The following is a 13,824-nucleotide window of genomic DNA, read 5'->3' on the forward strand; positions in this document are numbered from 1 at the left end:
GTTATTTGCTATCTATATTGACCCTTTAATTAGGAAGATTCTGGAAGATCAAAGAATTCAATCTGTTCATGCTAGAGGGGGGGATGTTAAAATTTTGGCATATGCCGATGACTTAGCCATTATAACTTCTGATCCCCGGTCCGCTCTTGTGGAAATAAATAATTTAACATCGCAATTTGGTAGTATATCTGGTTATCAACTGAATGAACATAAAACTCAAATTGTCATTAATGAAAAAATTACTTTAGTTGATCAGCGGATAACATCAAGTGCTAGATATCTAGGCATTGAAATAAGCTCTAAAATTCAGGATATCGTCGATATCAATTTGACACCATTAATACTGCAAATCAAATTAGATTCCCAAAGAATGAATAAGTTACATTTGACATTAATCGGGAGATGTAATGTCATTAAAATGATATTTTTGCCTAAAATCTTATATTTTTTTAGAGCGATTCCCCTAGATATAAATAAAACTTGGTTTCTGAAACTAGATCAGCTAGTTTCATGGTTTTTATGGGCGGGGCAGCGCCCCAGAAGGGCTCTTAGATATATGACGTTAACCAGAGATAGGGGAGGGCGGTCTGTCCCTAATTTTCAAATCTATTATTGGGCAATTGCGTTAAAACAGATGGGGGAATTGCTCAAAGGGCGGAATCTGGGAGATGGAGAAATATCTATCTATCATTTGATCTATGCCTATTTTAAGAGGGTTAAATTTAAGGTCTTGCTTGGCCCATATAGGGTCTGGACAGCAGTTAGGAAAAAGGTTGGGATTGGGCGGCTCCATATATATTCCCCGTTAGTAAATAATACTTTACTTCCGGATATATTTCAAGACATATATTTTAAAAATTGGATCGAGGAAGGTATTTTGTGTATAGGGGATCTCATCTCTGATGCGGAAATATTGACTTTTGAGGCATTAAAGGAGAGATTTGGGATCAAGAATAATTTTTTCTTTAAATTTTTCTTTAAATATTTACAAATAAGGGATTTCTTCATGAAAAAATTAACGTCCCGGAATAGAATTCCTTTATTAGATATGATTTTTGGGGGTCAAGCTACAACATCTTCTTTATATAAATTCCTAAATGGTAAGATGGGTGATGACGGTTTTACAAGCTGGGCAGGGAGAATGTGAAGACTCTCATGTACAGCCAAACGGCATGAATTTCGACAAGTTTGCAGGTACAATGCTATAAGACCTGGTGTAACTTATATATAACTCCGGCGCGTATCTATCGATGGGGGGGGGGGGGTCCTCGGGGATACATTGTTCTCGGTGTGGGTTGCTGGCAGCAGATAGCACACATATGTTTGCTACCTGCCCCAACCTCTCTCAATTATTGAATAAAATCGAATCGCGTATAGAATCTATATTTGGTTATCTAGTCCCATTGACCCCGCAGGTTATAATGTTAGGGATTTGTAATCAGGAAATAGAGGAGTCTAATAGGAAGTTGGTTTATATTGTTATGGCTGTATTGCGACTTTGTTTGGCTACTGCGTGGCTTGATCAGGATCCTCCTACATTACATGTGTGGTTTAGTAAATCAATTTTCTTTTATAATTGGGAGATTTCTGTGTTTAGGAGAAAAGGAAGCAGGGCAAGGGCTAAGGGGGAACAGATATGGGATCCATTAACCAAGTGTTTAAATTTGGATGCATAACTAGTGTGATGTAAAGTACCCCCTTTTCTCTGTATGGCTTATATTTTCTTTTCTTCTTCTCTTCTTCCCTGTTTTGATCCACCGGGGTGGGGGGGGTAAAATTTAAAAATGGGACATCAGGTATGTTTTTTTCTTTGATGTATTTTGCTGTAACATTTTATGCTCTATTTCTGATGCCCCAATAAAGATTTAAATTTTTTTTTTTAAAAACAGCGATCGGCAGCATGCAGTGGCGGCAAACGGACCCCAGGGGGCATACAGCGCTTGTCGTAACGCAAGAGGCGAGAACGTGTTCAGGATGAACCACTACTCTGTGAGTTTAAGCGGAGAGTTTGTTTAAACTTTCACTTTGGTTTATTTCACCCTGGGTGCTCAGTCACATGCAACGTGTAAGTGCCACATCGGGGCTTGCCTAGCTCACGCAGCAATGTTACACACAGGTTTTGCTGGGGATGCGTGCAGGCCTCTGTGCAGCGCTGGCGCAACGCTCTTCATGCCTGTGGTGGGCTTCCTTTGAGTTCTGTGGAGCGGCTTCAATCCTTTGTTCTGCTGGCGGGTTGCCGTAGGAGGCTACTGGTGCACTTGTCAGCCGTCTCGTATCAGGCCAGTGCTGGCACCATAATAGGGGCCTAGGAGACAGACCTGTCTCCACGCCGGGGCAGTGGTGTCAGCAGGGTTGCCGGTGTGGGCCTCTCACAGTGCTTGCGTGGCATCACGGGTTATGGACCTTCAAGGCCAGATAACGCCAGCGCCGGCCACTTCGTACCGGGCTTTGCCTCACCTCGCGGGAGTCCAGAAACATTCCGTTCCGTGCACCTACTTCTCCTTATGGCACTGCCCAGTCCCTCAGCTGGCAGACGGCCACAGAGACATCGGACTGTGGATGACGAACACTCTCTCTTCTTTGACGAGCAGGAGATGGCACCCCTCTCTCCACAGGGTCTTACACAGTCAGCATGTGTGGGGTGTCTCAGACTGGGCTACTAACCCCACAGACAATTGCAGAGTTGCAGTCAGCAAACACACGGGGTTACACCCGCTCGTCGCCATTGTTAGATCGTGGGCCCAGGGCCCACATGCTTGGTAAGTGAGTAACACAGACACGGTTGTAAGGTACTTATTTTAGGAGTCACCTGACTGGTGACGCCCGTGTTGGATGGGTGAGGGGGGTGTGTGTGGGCCAGTCCTCAAGGGAGTAGCTGGCAGAAACACTAGACTGTGTCCTGCTGGAGCAAAACACAGGGCAGAAAAGGAAAAGTGGTAGTGACAGGAGTGAAGGCAAACGCAAGACCCATCGCCCAAAATAACGGACACCACACATGTAACTCAATAGCAGAAAAGGCCACTTTATTGGACGAGGTAACTCATATTTACTTCAGGCAACTTAATTTCCTAGAACAATTTCACAATTTGGGCCAAAACCATTTTATTATCACTATGCCTAACAAACTGTATATTTTCCAAGCAAAACCAATGTTTACTTTTGCATTTCCATATTTTGTTTTCAATCCTTTTTCTTCCTTTTTCTTTAACGACTTACCAATAACGAGGGTTGGGTAAAATCCGCTCCAAATTTACCCTCCCCATCTTGCCTACACAACTATACGTGCCTGAGCGAGTACCTGTCCAACTGTGGTGATACACACCTCCCCAAATCCAACCCGCATGGTCCCCTCATGTAGCTATATATATATATATATATATATATGTTTTTTTTGGGTGGGAGGGTGGGAGAAAAACAAACTTCCCCCACCTAACTGCCTCTAAAAGCGCTGCGGCACTCCACGCTCGCGCCCCCTGACCTCCCTATATAACCTACGCCTCGCGCTGCACGCTACGCCTACGCCGCCTACCTCGCGCTGTGCCCGTACCATTTGGGCGAATGACCCCGGGGGAGACCGCTCCGCTCTGCTCCCCCCGAGGCCCCCATCTTAATGCCATATACTGGGGCTAAGGTTTAGGTCATCAAACTAACGCCCAAAGTCACTGTATGGTGAATTCTGCCTATACCGCGTTGGCAGATTTACAATGTTTGCCAAAGCGATCTTTGAGAATCCACCATATTTCAGGCGACCAGCCAAGATGGCAGCGATTGCTCCACCAAAGTGGTTATAACCCCCAAGGAAAGAGCACATACAGTAAACAGGCTTTTTGGTGGAAAATCAACTAACGTCCATCTATGCCAAGGGAAGTGCTGCTGGCAAATTTGAGCAGTGGCAATGGGGGTACACAGTCAGTACCCTCTCATGAGACCGAAAAACCACCATCATTGCCATGTCGGCCTTGAGGCCCAGGGTGAACTAGAAAGAGAAGCTTTGATATGCAACTGAGCAAAGTGGAAACCAAGGAAGGGAAGCACAGGACATTTGAAATAAGAAAACCAGAATGCTGTTGGTTCTCCAGCCCTTCTGGTTTCCCTCCAAATTTCTAAACGTAAACGTCTTACGATAAACTACACACTTTTTACAATATGTTCAGTAAGTTTTTAATATTAAGATCTCTAAAAAACAAAACAGTGACCAACAGGCACATAATTGTTTAAAACTCGAATTACAGTTCTCTGTGACCTCCGTTGAGGGTCCTACCTGCACTGTAATCATTGTGTGTGATGATGTAAAGTTCGTGTCCAACCCGGGCTTCCTCATTTACTTCACGAAAGGTTTTGGGAGGATTTATAATCTCTTTTACAGATTCCCCTGAAACACAAACAAATATATATTTATTTTAAAATAGATTAACAAAATACGTTTTTTTTACAGTGTTTACGTGTTGCATTTCCCTTGCAAATGTCCATCTGCATTTCCATTTTTGCAAATGATCATCCTGGCTCCATTTGTCATTCTCCACCACTGGGTCACTATATGACCGGGAATTGGATCTTATATTTCTTCATCATCTATTCTCTAACTATATAATAGCCAGTAGGTACTAATGCTATTGGTTCATGGGCTATGGCAGCAACAAATTGAAGATCCTGGGCTTGCCTTCGAATACATCACAGGTGCATCCACCCACTATAGCTGAAACTAGATTATCCAAGATGCTGCCAGAAGATCCCTTCGATCTAATCTTCAGCAGTTCACCCCCTTCCTTCCACCTACGTCAGCACGGGAGGCAAAGACTCTTGAGCAAACTTTCTCTACCAACACTGGAGAAGCCGCAGTCCACCACTCAAATTAAACTTGAGGCACCTAACTGTGCGATATGTCCTGTAGAACAACAAACAGCCCCTGTGTTCATGGAACTTCAGTCGCCATCGTAACCCTAGAAGTGCAAATCACCTTCCGACAATTACGTTCACAGCGCTCGCCATCTAAAATATATGTCTCATCCCACCACACCTCTTCCTTCCTGCATGGTTATGCTTGTGAATGTGGCCAGTGGTCCCAGAAACCAATGCACAAGTCACTGTAGTGGGCAGCTCTGAATTATGCTGCTGTCAGCAACAGTTAAATGCCTAAACAGCCACGGCTTGGATAAGGCGGAAGGGAGGGAGGCTCAGATGAACCATATCCACGATGGCACTGCTGGTTTCCTCTTTGTTATGAAGTCTCACATGCCCTAGGTCACCATATGAGAATGGAGGACAAGGTGGCTGTGGCATGGGACTGATTATCCAAATATGATCCTATTGGGGAACAGAGGTGATACCAAATTAAGCTTCACTCTTAACTTTCGATGGTGTCAACAGACAGCATAGTCCTACTTGTTCTTGCATGTGTATAGCTAACGATGCTGTCCAATGCAGTAGGACAAAGTAATAATTTCTGACCTTTTGTGAACTGGTAGGACCTTGCGGTCAGCAGTATTTTTCTTGCAGCCTGGAGAAGCTCAAAGCACAGCATTTTTCAAGGACACGTGAATTAGTAAATATTGGTGGCCTCTTTGTTTTAGAAATTAAAAAAAAAAACATATTTATTTGTGAGTTCTATGCTAAATAAAATCTTGTACACAGACACCAACAAGCATTGGCAAACCCAACAGGTCTGGCCTTGGCAAGCCTCAGATACTTTTTCAAACAAATTTAACCTAGGTAATAGGTGTTATACATGTAACAGTAATACAAAATAATGACTTGTCACAAAAATAACTAAAACAATTGAATGAAAGCAGAACTGAAAGCAAACATTGGCACACTAGCTTTGGAACTGAAGTTGATTACGGCGGTAGTACACATGTGTACATGAAAAATGCCATCACTCGCAGTGAAGAAAGCCAAAGGCTGTAGTGGACTGGCCCATGGTCCATGCTGTATTCTGTGATGGAAGCAAAATTGGAATGCTCCTTGAAGAGACCAATGGACGCTGACGGCTGACCGAAAGCCCCTTTATCTATATATATGTAAATATGTATATACACACACATTTATGTATTTTTTTCATGCATTTTTGGGAAAACAGACTGGTGAATCAGCCAAAATGGTTTCTAATTCAGACCTACAAAATGCGCAAATAAAGTCTTAAATAAGATCTGCGTGGGATTTCAAAGGGCCATATAAGTTAAAGTGACAAAGAGCTGCATGCACCCAAAGCAACATTTGAAGCCTACTGTGAAACCCCCATATATTCCTTCAACACTCTGGCCCTGATTACGAGACGAGTTGCTACTTCTCGTACCCGATAAGTAACGATACCACAGGGTACATTATTTATTGGGTGCCATAAATAACACATATTACGAGTTGGTGGGGAATACCATGTGGATTTTGGTGTTTAACGTACCAATATCTGCATGATACAGTAAATACTGTATTCTTTTCCCCATTATATTTCAGCAGGTTTGACCTGCCAAAATTTAATGAGGATTGAGAAATTTAACGCATTTGATAAATATCGATGCATTAAATATCTACCAAGTCGTAATTCCGACCCGTGCATAAGCGGGTTTACGCACTGGTAAGGATATACCGACCACCTCGTAATCAGGCCCTATGTCTTCTGTGGGACGTTCTGTATAACATTCTATGGTCAGAACAGTAGATATCTACCTCCAAAGTTTACAGTGAGCAGCATATCCATGTGAGCAGAGCAGGCATGCTTTCTCTACCTCCAATGTTTACAGTGAGCAGCATATCCATGTGAGCAGAGCAGGCATGCTTTCTCTACCTCAGGGCTTACAGTGAGCAGCATCTCCATGTGAGCAGAGCAGGCATGCTTTCTCTACCTCCGGGTTTACAGTGAGCAGCCTCTCCATGTGAGCAGAGCAGGCATGCTTTCTCTACCTCCAAAGTTTACAGTGAGCAGCATCTCCATGTGAGCAGAGCAGGCATGCTTTCTCTACCTCCAAAGTTTAGAGTGAGCAGCATCTCCATGTGAGCAGAGCAGGCATGCTTTCTCTACCTCAGGGCTTACAGTGAGCAGCATCTCCATGTGAGCAGAGCAGGCATGCTTTCTCTACCTCCAAAGTTTACAGTGAACAGCATCTCCATGTGAGCAGAGCAGGCATGCTTTCTCTACCTCAGGGCTTACAGTGAGCAGCATCTCCATGTGAGCAGAGCAGGCATGCTTTATCTACCTCCAAAGTTTACAGTGAGCAGCATCTCCATGTGAGCAGAGCAGGCATGCTTTCCCTACCTCAGGGTTTACAGTGAGCAGCATCTCCATGTGAGCAGAGCAGGCATGCTTTCCCTACCTCAGGGTTTACAGTGAGCAGCATCTCCATGTGAGCAGAGCAGGCATGCTTTCTCTACCTCCAAAGTTTACAGTGAGCAGCATCTCCATGTGAGCAGAGCAGGCATGCTTTCTCTACCTCCAGGGTTTACAGTGAGCAGTATCTCCATGTGAGCAGAGCAGGCATGCATTCTCTACCTCAGGGTTTACAGTGAGCAGCATCTCCATGTGAGCAGAGCAGGCATGCTTTCTCTACCTCAGTGTTTACAGTGAGCAGCATCTCCATGTGAGCAGAGCAGGCATGCTTTCCCTACCTCAGGGTTTACAGTGAGCAGCATCTCCATGTGAGCAGAGCAGGCATGCTTTCTCTACCTCAGGGTTTACAGTGAGCAGCATCTCCATGAGAGCAGAGCTGGTATGCTTTCTCTACCTCAGGGTTTACAGTGAGCAGCATCTCCATGAGAGCAGAGCAGGCATGTTTTCTCTACCTCATGGTTTACAGTGAGCAGCATCTCCATGTGAGCAGAGCAGGCATGCTTTTCCTACCTCCAGGGTTTACAGTGAGCAGCATCTCCATGTGAGCAGAGCAGGCATGCTTTCTCTACCTCAGGGTTTACAGTGAGCAGCATCTCCATGTGAGCAGAGCAGGCATGCTTTCTCTACCTCAGGGTTTACAGTGAGCAGCATCTCCATGAGAGCAGAGCAAGCATGCTTTCTCTACCTCCAGGGTTGACAGTGAGCAGCATCTCCATGTGAGCAGAGCAGGCATGCTTTCCCTACCTCAGGGTTTACAGTGAGCAGCATCTCCATGTGAGCAGAGCAGGCATGCTTTCTCTACCTCAGGGTTTACAGTGAGCAGCATCTCCATGTGAGCAGAGCAGGCATGCTTTCTCTACCTCCAAAGTTTACAGTGAGCAGCATCTCCATGTGGGCAGAGCGGAGGCATGCTTTCTCTACCTCCAGGGTTTACAGTGAGCAGCATCTCCATGAGAGCAGAGCAGTCATGCTTTCTCTACCTCCAGGGTTTACAATGAGCAGCATCTCCATGAGAGCAGAGCAGGCATGCATTACCTACCTCAGGGTTTACAGTGAGCAGCATCTCCATATGAGCAGAGCAGGCATGCTTTCCCTACCTCAGGGTTTACAGTGAGCAGCATCTCCATGTGAGCAGAGCAGGCATGCTTTCTCTACCTCAGGGTTTACAGTGAGCAGCATCTCCATGTGAGCAGAGCAGGCATGCTTTCTCTACCTCCAAAGTTTACAGTGAGCAGCATCTCCATGTGGGCAGAGCAGGCATGCTTTCTCTACCTCCAGGGTTTACAGTGAGCAGCATCTCCATGAGAGCAGAGCAGTCATGCTTTCTCTACCTCCAGGGTTTACAGTGAGCAGCATCTCCATGAGAGCAGAGCAGGCATGCTTTCTCTACCTCCAGGGTTTACAGTGAGCAGCATCTCCATGTGAGCAGAGCAGGCATGCTTTCCCTACCTCAGGGTTTACAGTGAGCAGCGTCTCCATGTGAGCAGAGCAGGCATGCTTTCTCTACCTCAGGGTTTACAGTGAGCAGCATCTCCATGTGAGCAGAGCAGGCATGCTTTCTCTACCTCAGGGTTTACAGTGAGCAGCATCTCCATGAGAGCAGAGCAAGCATGCTTTCTCTACCTCCAGGGTTGACAGTGAGCAGCATCTCCATGTGAGCAGAGCAGGCATGCTTTCCCTACCTCAGGGTTTACAGTGAGCAGCATCTCCATGTGAGCAGAGCAGGCATGCTTTCTCTACCTCAGGGTTTACAGTGAGCAGCATCTCCATGTGAGCAGAGCAGGCATGCTTTCTCTACCTCCAAAGTTTACAGTGAGCAGCATCTCCATGTGGGCAGAGCGGAGGCATGCTTTCTCTACCTCCAGGGTTTACAGTGAGCAGCATCTCCATGAGAGCAGAGCAGTCATGCTTTCTCTACCTCCAGGGTTTACAATGAGCAGCATCTCCATGAGAGCAGAGCAGGCATGCATTACCTACCTCAGGGTTTACAGTGAGCAGCATCTCCATGTGAGCAGAGCAGGCATGCTTTCCCTACCTCAGGGTTTACAGTGAGCAGCATCTCCATGTGAGCAGAGCAGGCATGCTTTCTCTACCTCAGGGTTTACAGTGAGCAGCATCTCCATGTGAGCAGAGCAGGCATGCTTTCTCTACCTCCAAAGTTTACAGTGAGCAGCATCTCCATGTGGGCAGAGCAGGCATGCTTTCTCTACCTCCAGGGTTTACAGTGAGCAGCATCTCCATGAGAGCAGAGCAGTCATGCTTTCTCTACCTCCAGGGTTTACAGTGAGCAGCATCTCCATGAGAGCAGAGCAGGCATGCTTTCTCTACCTCCAGGGTTTACAGTGAGCAGCATCTCCATGTGAGCAGAGCAGGCATGCTTTCCCTACCTCAGGGTTTACAGTGAGCAGCATCTCCATGTGAGCAGAGCAGGCATGCTTTCTCTACCGCCAAAGTTTACAGTGAGCAGCATCTCCATGTGAGCAGAGCAGACATGCTTTCTCTACCTCAGGGCTTACAGTGAGCAGCATCTCCATGTGAGCAGAGCAGGCATGCTTTCTCTACCGCCAAAGTTTACAGTGAGCAGCATCTCCATGTGAGCAGAGCAGGCATGCTTTCTCTACCTCCAGGGTTTACAGTGAGCAGCATCTCCATGTGAGCAGAGCAGGCATGCGTTACCTACCTCAGGGTTTACAGTGAGCAACATCTCCATGTGAGCAGAGCAGGCATGCTTTCCCTACCTCAGGGTTTACAGTGAGCAGCATCTCCATGTGAGCAGAGCAGGCATGCTTTCTCTACCTCCAGGGTTTACAGTGAGCAGCATCTCCATGTGAGCAGAGCAGGCATGCTTTCTCTACCTCCAAAGTTTACAGTGAGCAGCATCTCCATGTGAGCAGAGAAGGCATGCTTTCTCTACCTCCAGGGTTTACAGTGAGCAGTATCTCCATGTGAGCAGAGCAGGCATGCATTCTCTACCTCAGGGTTTACAGTGAGCAGCATCTCCATGTGAGCAGAGCAGGCATGCTTTCTCTACATCAGTGTTTACAGTGAGCAGCATCTCCATGTGAGCAGAGCAGGCATGCTTTCCCTACCTCAGGGTTTACAGTGAGCAGCATCTCCATGTGAGCAGAGCAGGCATGCTTTCTCTACCTCAGGGTTTACAGTGAGCAGCATCTCCATGAGAGCAGAGCTGGTATGCTTTCTCTACCTCAGGGTTTACAGTGAGCAGCATCTCCATGAGAGCAGAGCAGGCATGCTTTCTCTACCTCATGGTTTACAGTGAGCAGCATCTCCATGTGAGCAGAGCAGGCATGCTTTTCCTACCTCCAGGGTTTACAGTGAGCAGCATCTCCATGTGAGCAGAGCAGGCATGCTTTCTCTACCTCAGGGTTTACAGTGAGCAGCATCTCCATGTGAGCAGAGCAGGCATGCTTTCTCTACCTCAGGGTTTACAGTGAGCAGCATCTCCATGAGAGCAGAGCAAGCATGCTTTCTCTACCTCCAGGGTTGACAGTGAGCAGCATCTCCATGTGAGCAGAGCAGGCATGCTTTCCCTACCTCAGGGTTTACAGTGAGCAGCATCTATATGTGAGCAGAGCAGGCATGCTTTCTCTACCTCAGGGTTTACAGTGAGCAGCATCTCCATGTGAGCAGAGCAGGCATGCTTTCTCTACCTCCAAAGTTTACAGTGAGCAGCATCTCCATGTGGGCAGAGCGGAGGCATGCTTTCTCTACCTCCAGGGTTTACAGTGAGCAGCATCTCCATGAGAGCAGAGCAGTCATGCTTTCTTTACCTCCAGGGTTTACAATGAGCAGCATCTCCATGAGAGCAGAGCAGGCATGCATTACCTACCTCAGGGTTTACAGTGAGCAGCATCTCCATGAGAGCAGAGCAGGCATGCTTTCTCTACCTCCAGGGTTTACAGTGAGCAGCATCTCCATGTGAGCAGAGCAGGCATGCTTTCCCTACCTCAGGGTTTACAGTGAGCAGCATCTCCATGTGAGCAGAGCAGGCATGCTTTCTCTACCGCCAAAGTTTACAGTGAGCAGCATCTCCATGTGAGCAGAGCAGGCATGCTTTCTCTACCTCCAGGGTTTACAGTGAGCAGCATCTCCATGTGAGCAGAGCAGGCATGCGTTACCTACCTCAGGGTTTACAGTGAGCAACATCTCCATGTGAGCAGAGCAGGCATGCTTTCCCTACCTCAGGGTTTACAGTGAGCAGCATCTCCATGTGAGCAGAGCAGGCATGCTTTCTCTACATCCAGGGTTTACAGTGAGCAGCATCTCCATGTGAGCAGAGCAGGCATGCTTTCTCTACCTCATGGTTTACAGTGAGCAGCATCTCCATGTGAGCAGAGCAGGCATGCTTTCTCTACCTCATGGTTTACAGTGAGCAGCATCTCCATGTGAGCAGAGCAGGCATGCTTTCTCTACCTCCAGGGTTTACAGTGAGCAGCATCTCCATGAGAGCAGAGCAGGCATGCTTTCTCTACCTCCAGGGTTTACAGTGAGCAGCATCTCCATGTGAGCAGAGCAGGCATGCATTCTCTACCTCAGGGTTTACAGTGAGCAGCATCTCCATGTGAGCAGAGCAGGCATGCTTTCTCTACCTCAGTGTTTACAGTGAGCAGCATCTCTATGCGAGCAGAGCAGGCATGCTTTCTCTACCTCCAGGGTTTACAATGAGCAGCATCTGCATGTGAGCAGAGCAGGCATGCTTTCTCTACCTCAGGGTTTACAGTGAGCAGCATCTCCATGTGAGCAGAGCAGGCATGGTTTCTCTACCTCGGGGTTTACAGTGAGCAGTATCTCCATGTGAGCAGAGCAGGCATGCTTTCTCTACCTCAGTGTTTACAGTGAGCAGCATCTCCATGTGAGCAGAGCAGGCATGCTTTCTCTACCTCCAGGGCTTACAGTGAGCAGCATCTCCATGTGAGCAGAGCAGGCATGCTTTCTCAACCTCCAGGGTTTACAGTGAGCAGCATCTCCATGTGAGCCGAGCAGGCATGCTTTCTCTACCTCCAGGGTTTACAGTGAGTAGCATCTCCATGTGAGCAGAGCAGGCATGCTTTCTCTACCTCAGGGTTTACAGTGAGCAGCATCTCCATGTGAGCAGTGCAGGCATGCTTTCTCTACCTCCAGGGTTTACAGTGAGCATTATCTCCATGTGAGCAGAGCAGGCATGCTTTCTCTACCTCCAGTGTTTACAGTGAGCAGCATCTCCATGTGAGCAGAGCAGGCATGCTTTCTCTACCTCCAGGGTTTACAGTGAGCAGCATCTCCATGTGAGCAGAGCAGGCATGCTTTCTCTACCTCCAAAGTTTACAGTGAGCAGCATCTCCATGTGAGCAGAGCAGACATGCTTTCTCTACCTCCAGGGTTTACAGTGAGCAGCATCTCCATGTGAGCAGAGCAGGCATGCTTTCCCTACATCGGGGTTTACAGTGAGCAGCATCTCCATGTGAGCAGAGCAGGCATGCTTTCTCTACCTCCAGGGTTTACAGTGAGCAGCATCTCCATGTGAGCAGAGCAGGCATGCTTTCTCTACCTCATGGTTTACAGTGAGCAGCATCTCCATGTGAGCAGAGCAGGCATGCTTTCTCTACCTCATGGTTTACAGTGAGCAGCATCTCCATGTGAGCAGAGAAGGCATGCTTTCTCTACCTCCAGGGTTTACAGTGAGCATCATCTCCATGAGAGCAGAGCAGGCATGCTTTCTCTACCTCCAGGGTTTACAGTGAGCAGCATCTCCATGTGAGCAGAGCAGGCATGCATTCTCTACCTCAGGGTTTACAGTGAGCAGCATCTCCATGTGAGCAGAGCAGGCATGCTTTCTCTACCTCAGTGTTTACAGTGAGCAGCATCTCTATGCGAGCAGAGCAGGCATGCTTTCTCTACCTCCAGGGTTTACAGTGAGCAGCATCTCCATGTGAGCAGAGCAGGCATGCTTTCTCTACCTCAGGGTTTACAGTGAGCAGCATCTCCATGTGAGCAGAGCAGGCATGCTTTCTCTACCTCAGGGTTTACAGTGAGCAGTATCTCCATGTGAGCAGAGCAGGCATGCTTTCTCTACCTCCGTGTTTACAGTGAGCAGCATCTCCATGTGAGCAGAGCAGGCATGCTTTCTCTACCTCCAGGGCTTACAGTGAGCAGCATCTCCATGTAAGCAGAGCAGGCATGCTTTCTCAACCTCCAGGGTTTACAGTGAGCAGCATCTCCATGTGAGCCGAGCAGGCATGCTTTCTCTACCTCCAGGGTTTACAGTGAGTAGCATCTCCATGTGAGCAGAGCAGGCATGCTTTCTCTACCTCAGGGTTTACAGTGAGCAGCATCTCCATGTGAGCAGTGCAGGCATGCTATCTCTACCTCCAGGGTTTACAGTGAGCATTATCTCCATGTGAGCAGAGCAGGCATGCTTTCTCTACCTCCAGTGTTTACAGTGAGCAGCATCTCCATGTGAGCAGAGCAGGCATGCTTTCTCTACCTCCAGGGTTTACAGTGAG

General features: G+C 47.5%; 1 protein-coding gene across 2 annotated transcripts in view; it reads right to left on the reverse strand.

Annotated features, from left to right (window-relative positions):
• Positions 1-13,824, reverse strand: part of EFHB (EF-hand domain family member B) — a 310,345-nt gene that overhangs the window by 207,111 nt on the left and 89,410 nt on the right. For both annotated transcript variants that reach the window (XM_085630456.1, XM_085630457.1), the window contains one exon: positions 4,262-4,372. In XM_085630456.1, the coding sequence (XP_085486582.1) occupies positions 4,262-4,372 (111 nt within the window). The remainder of the gene's footprint in view (positions 1-4,261; positions 4,373-13,824) is intronic.

This window comes from Triturus cristatus, chromosome 10 (assembly GCF_964204655.1).
Source record: "Triturus cristatus chromosome 10, aTriCri1.1, whole genome shotgun sequence".
Classification (NCBI taxonomy): Eukaryota; Metazoa; Chordata; class Amphibia; order Caudata; family Salamandridae; genus Triturus; species Triturus cristatus.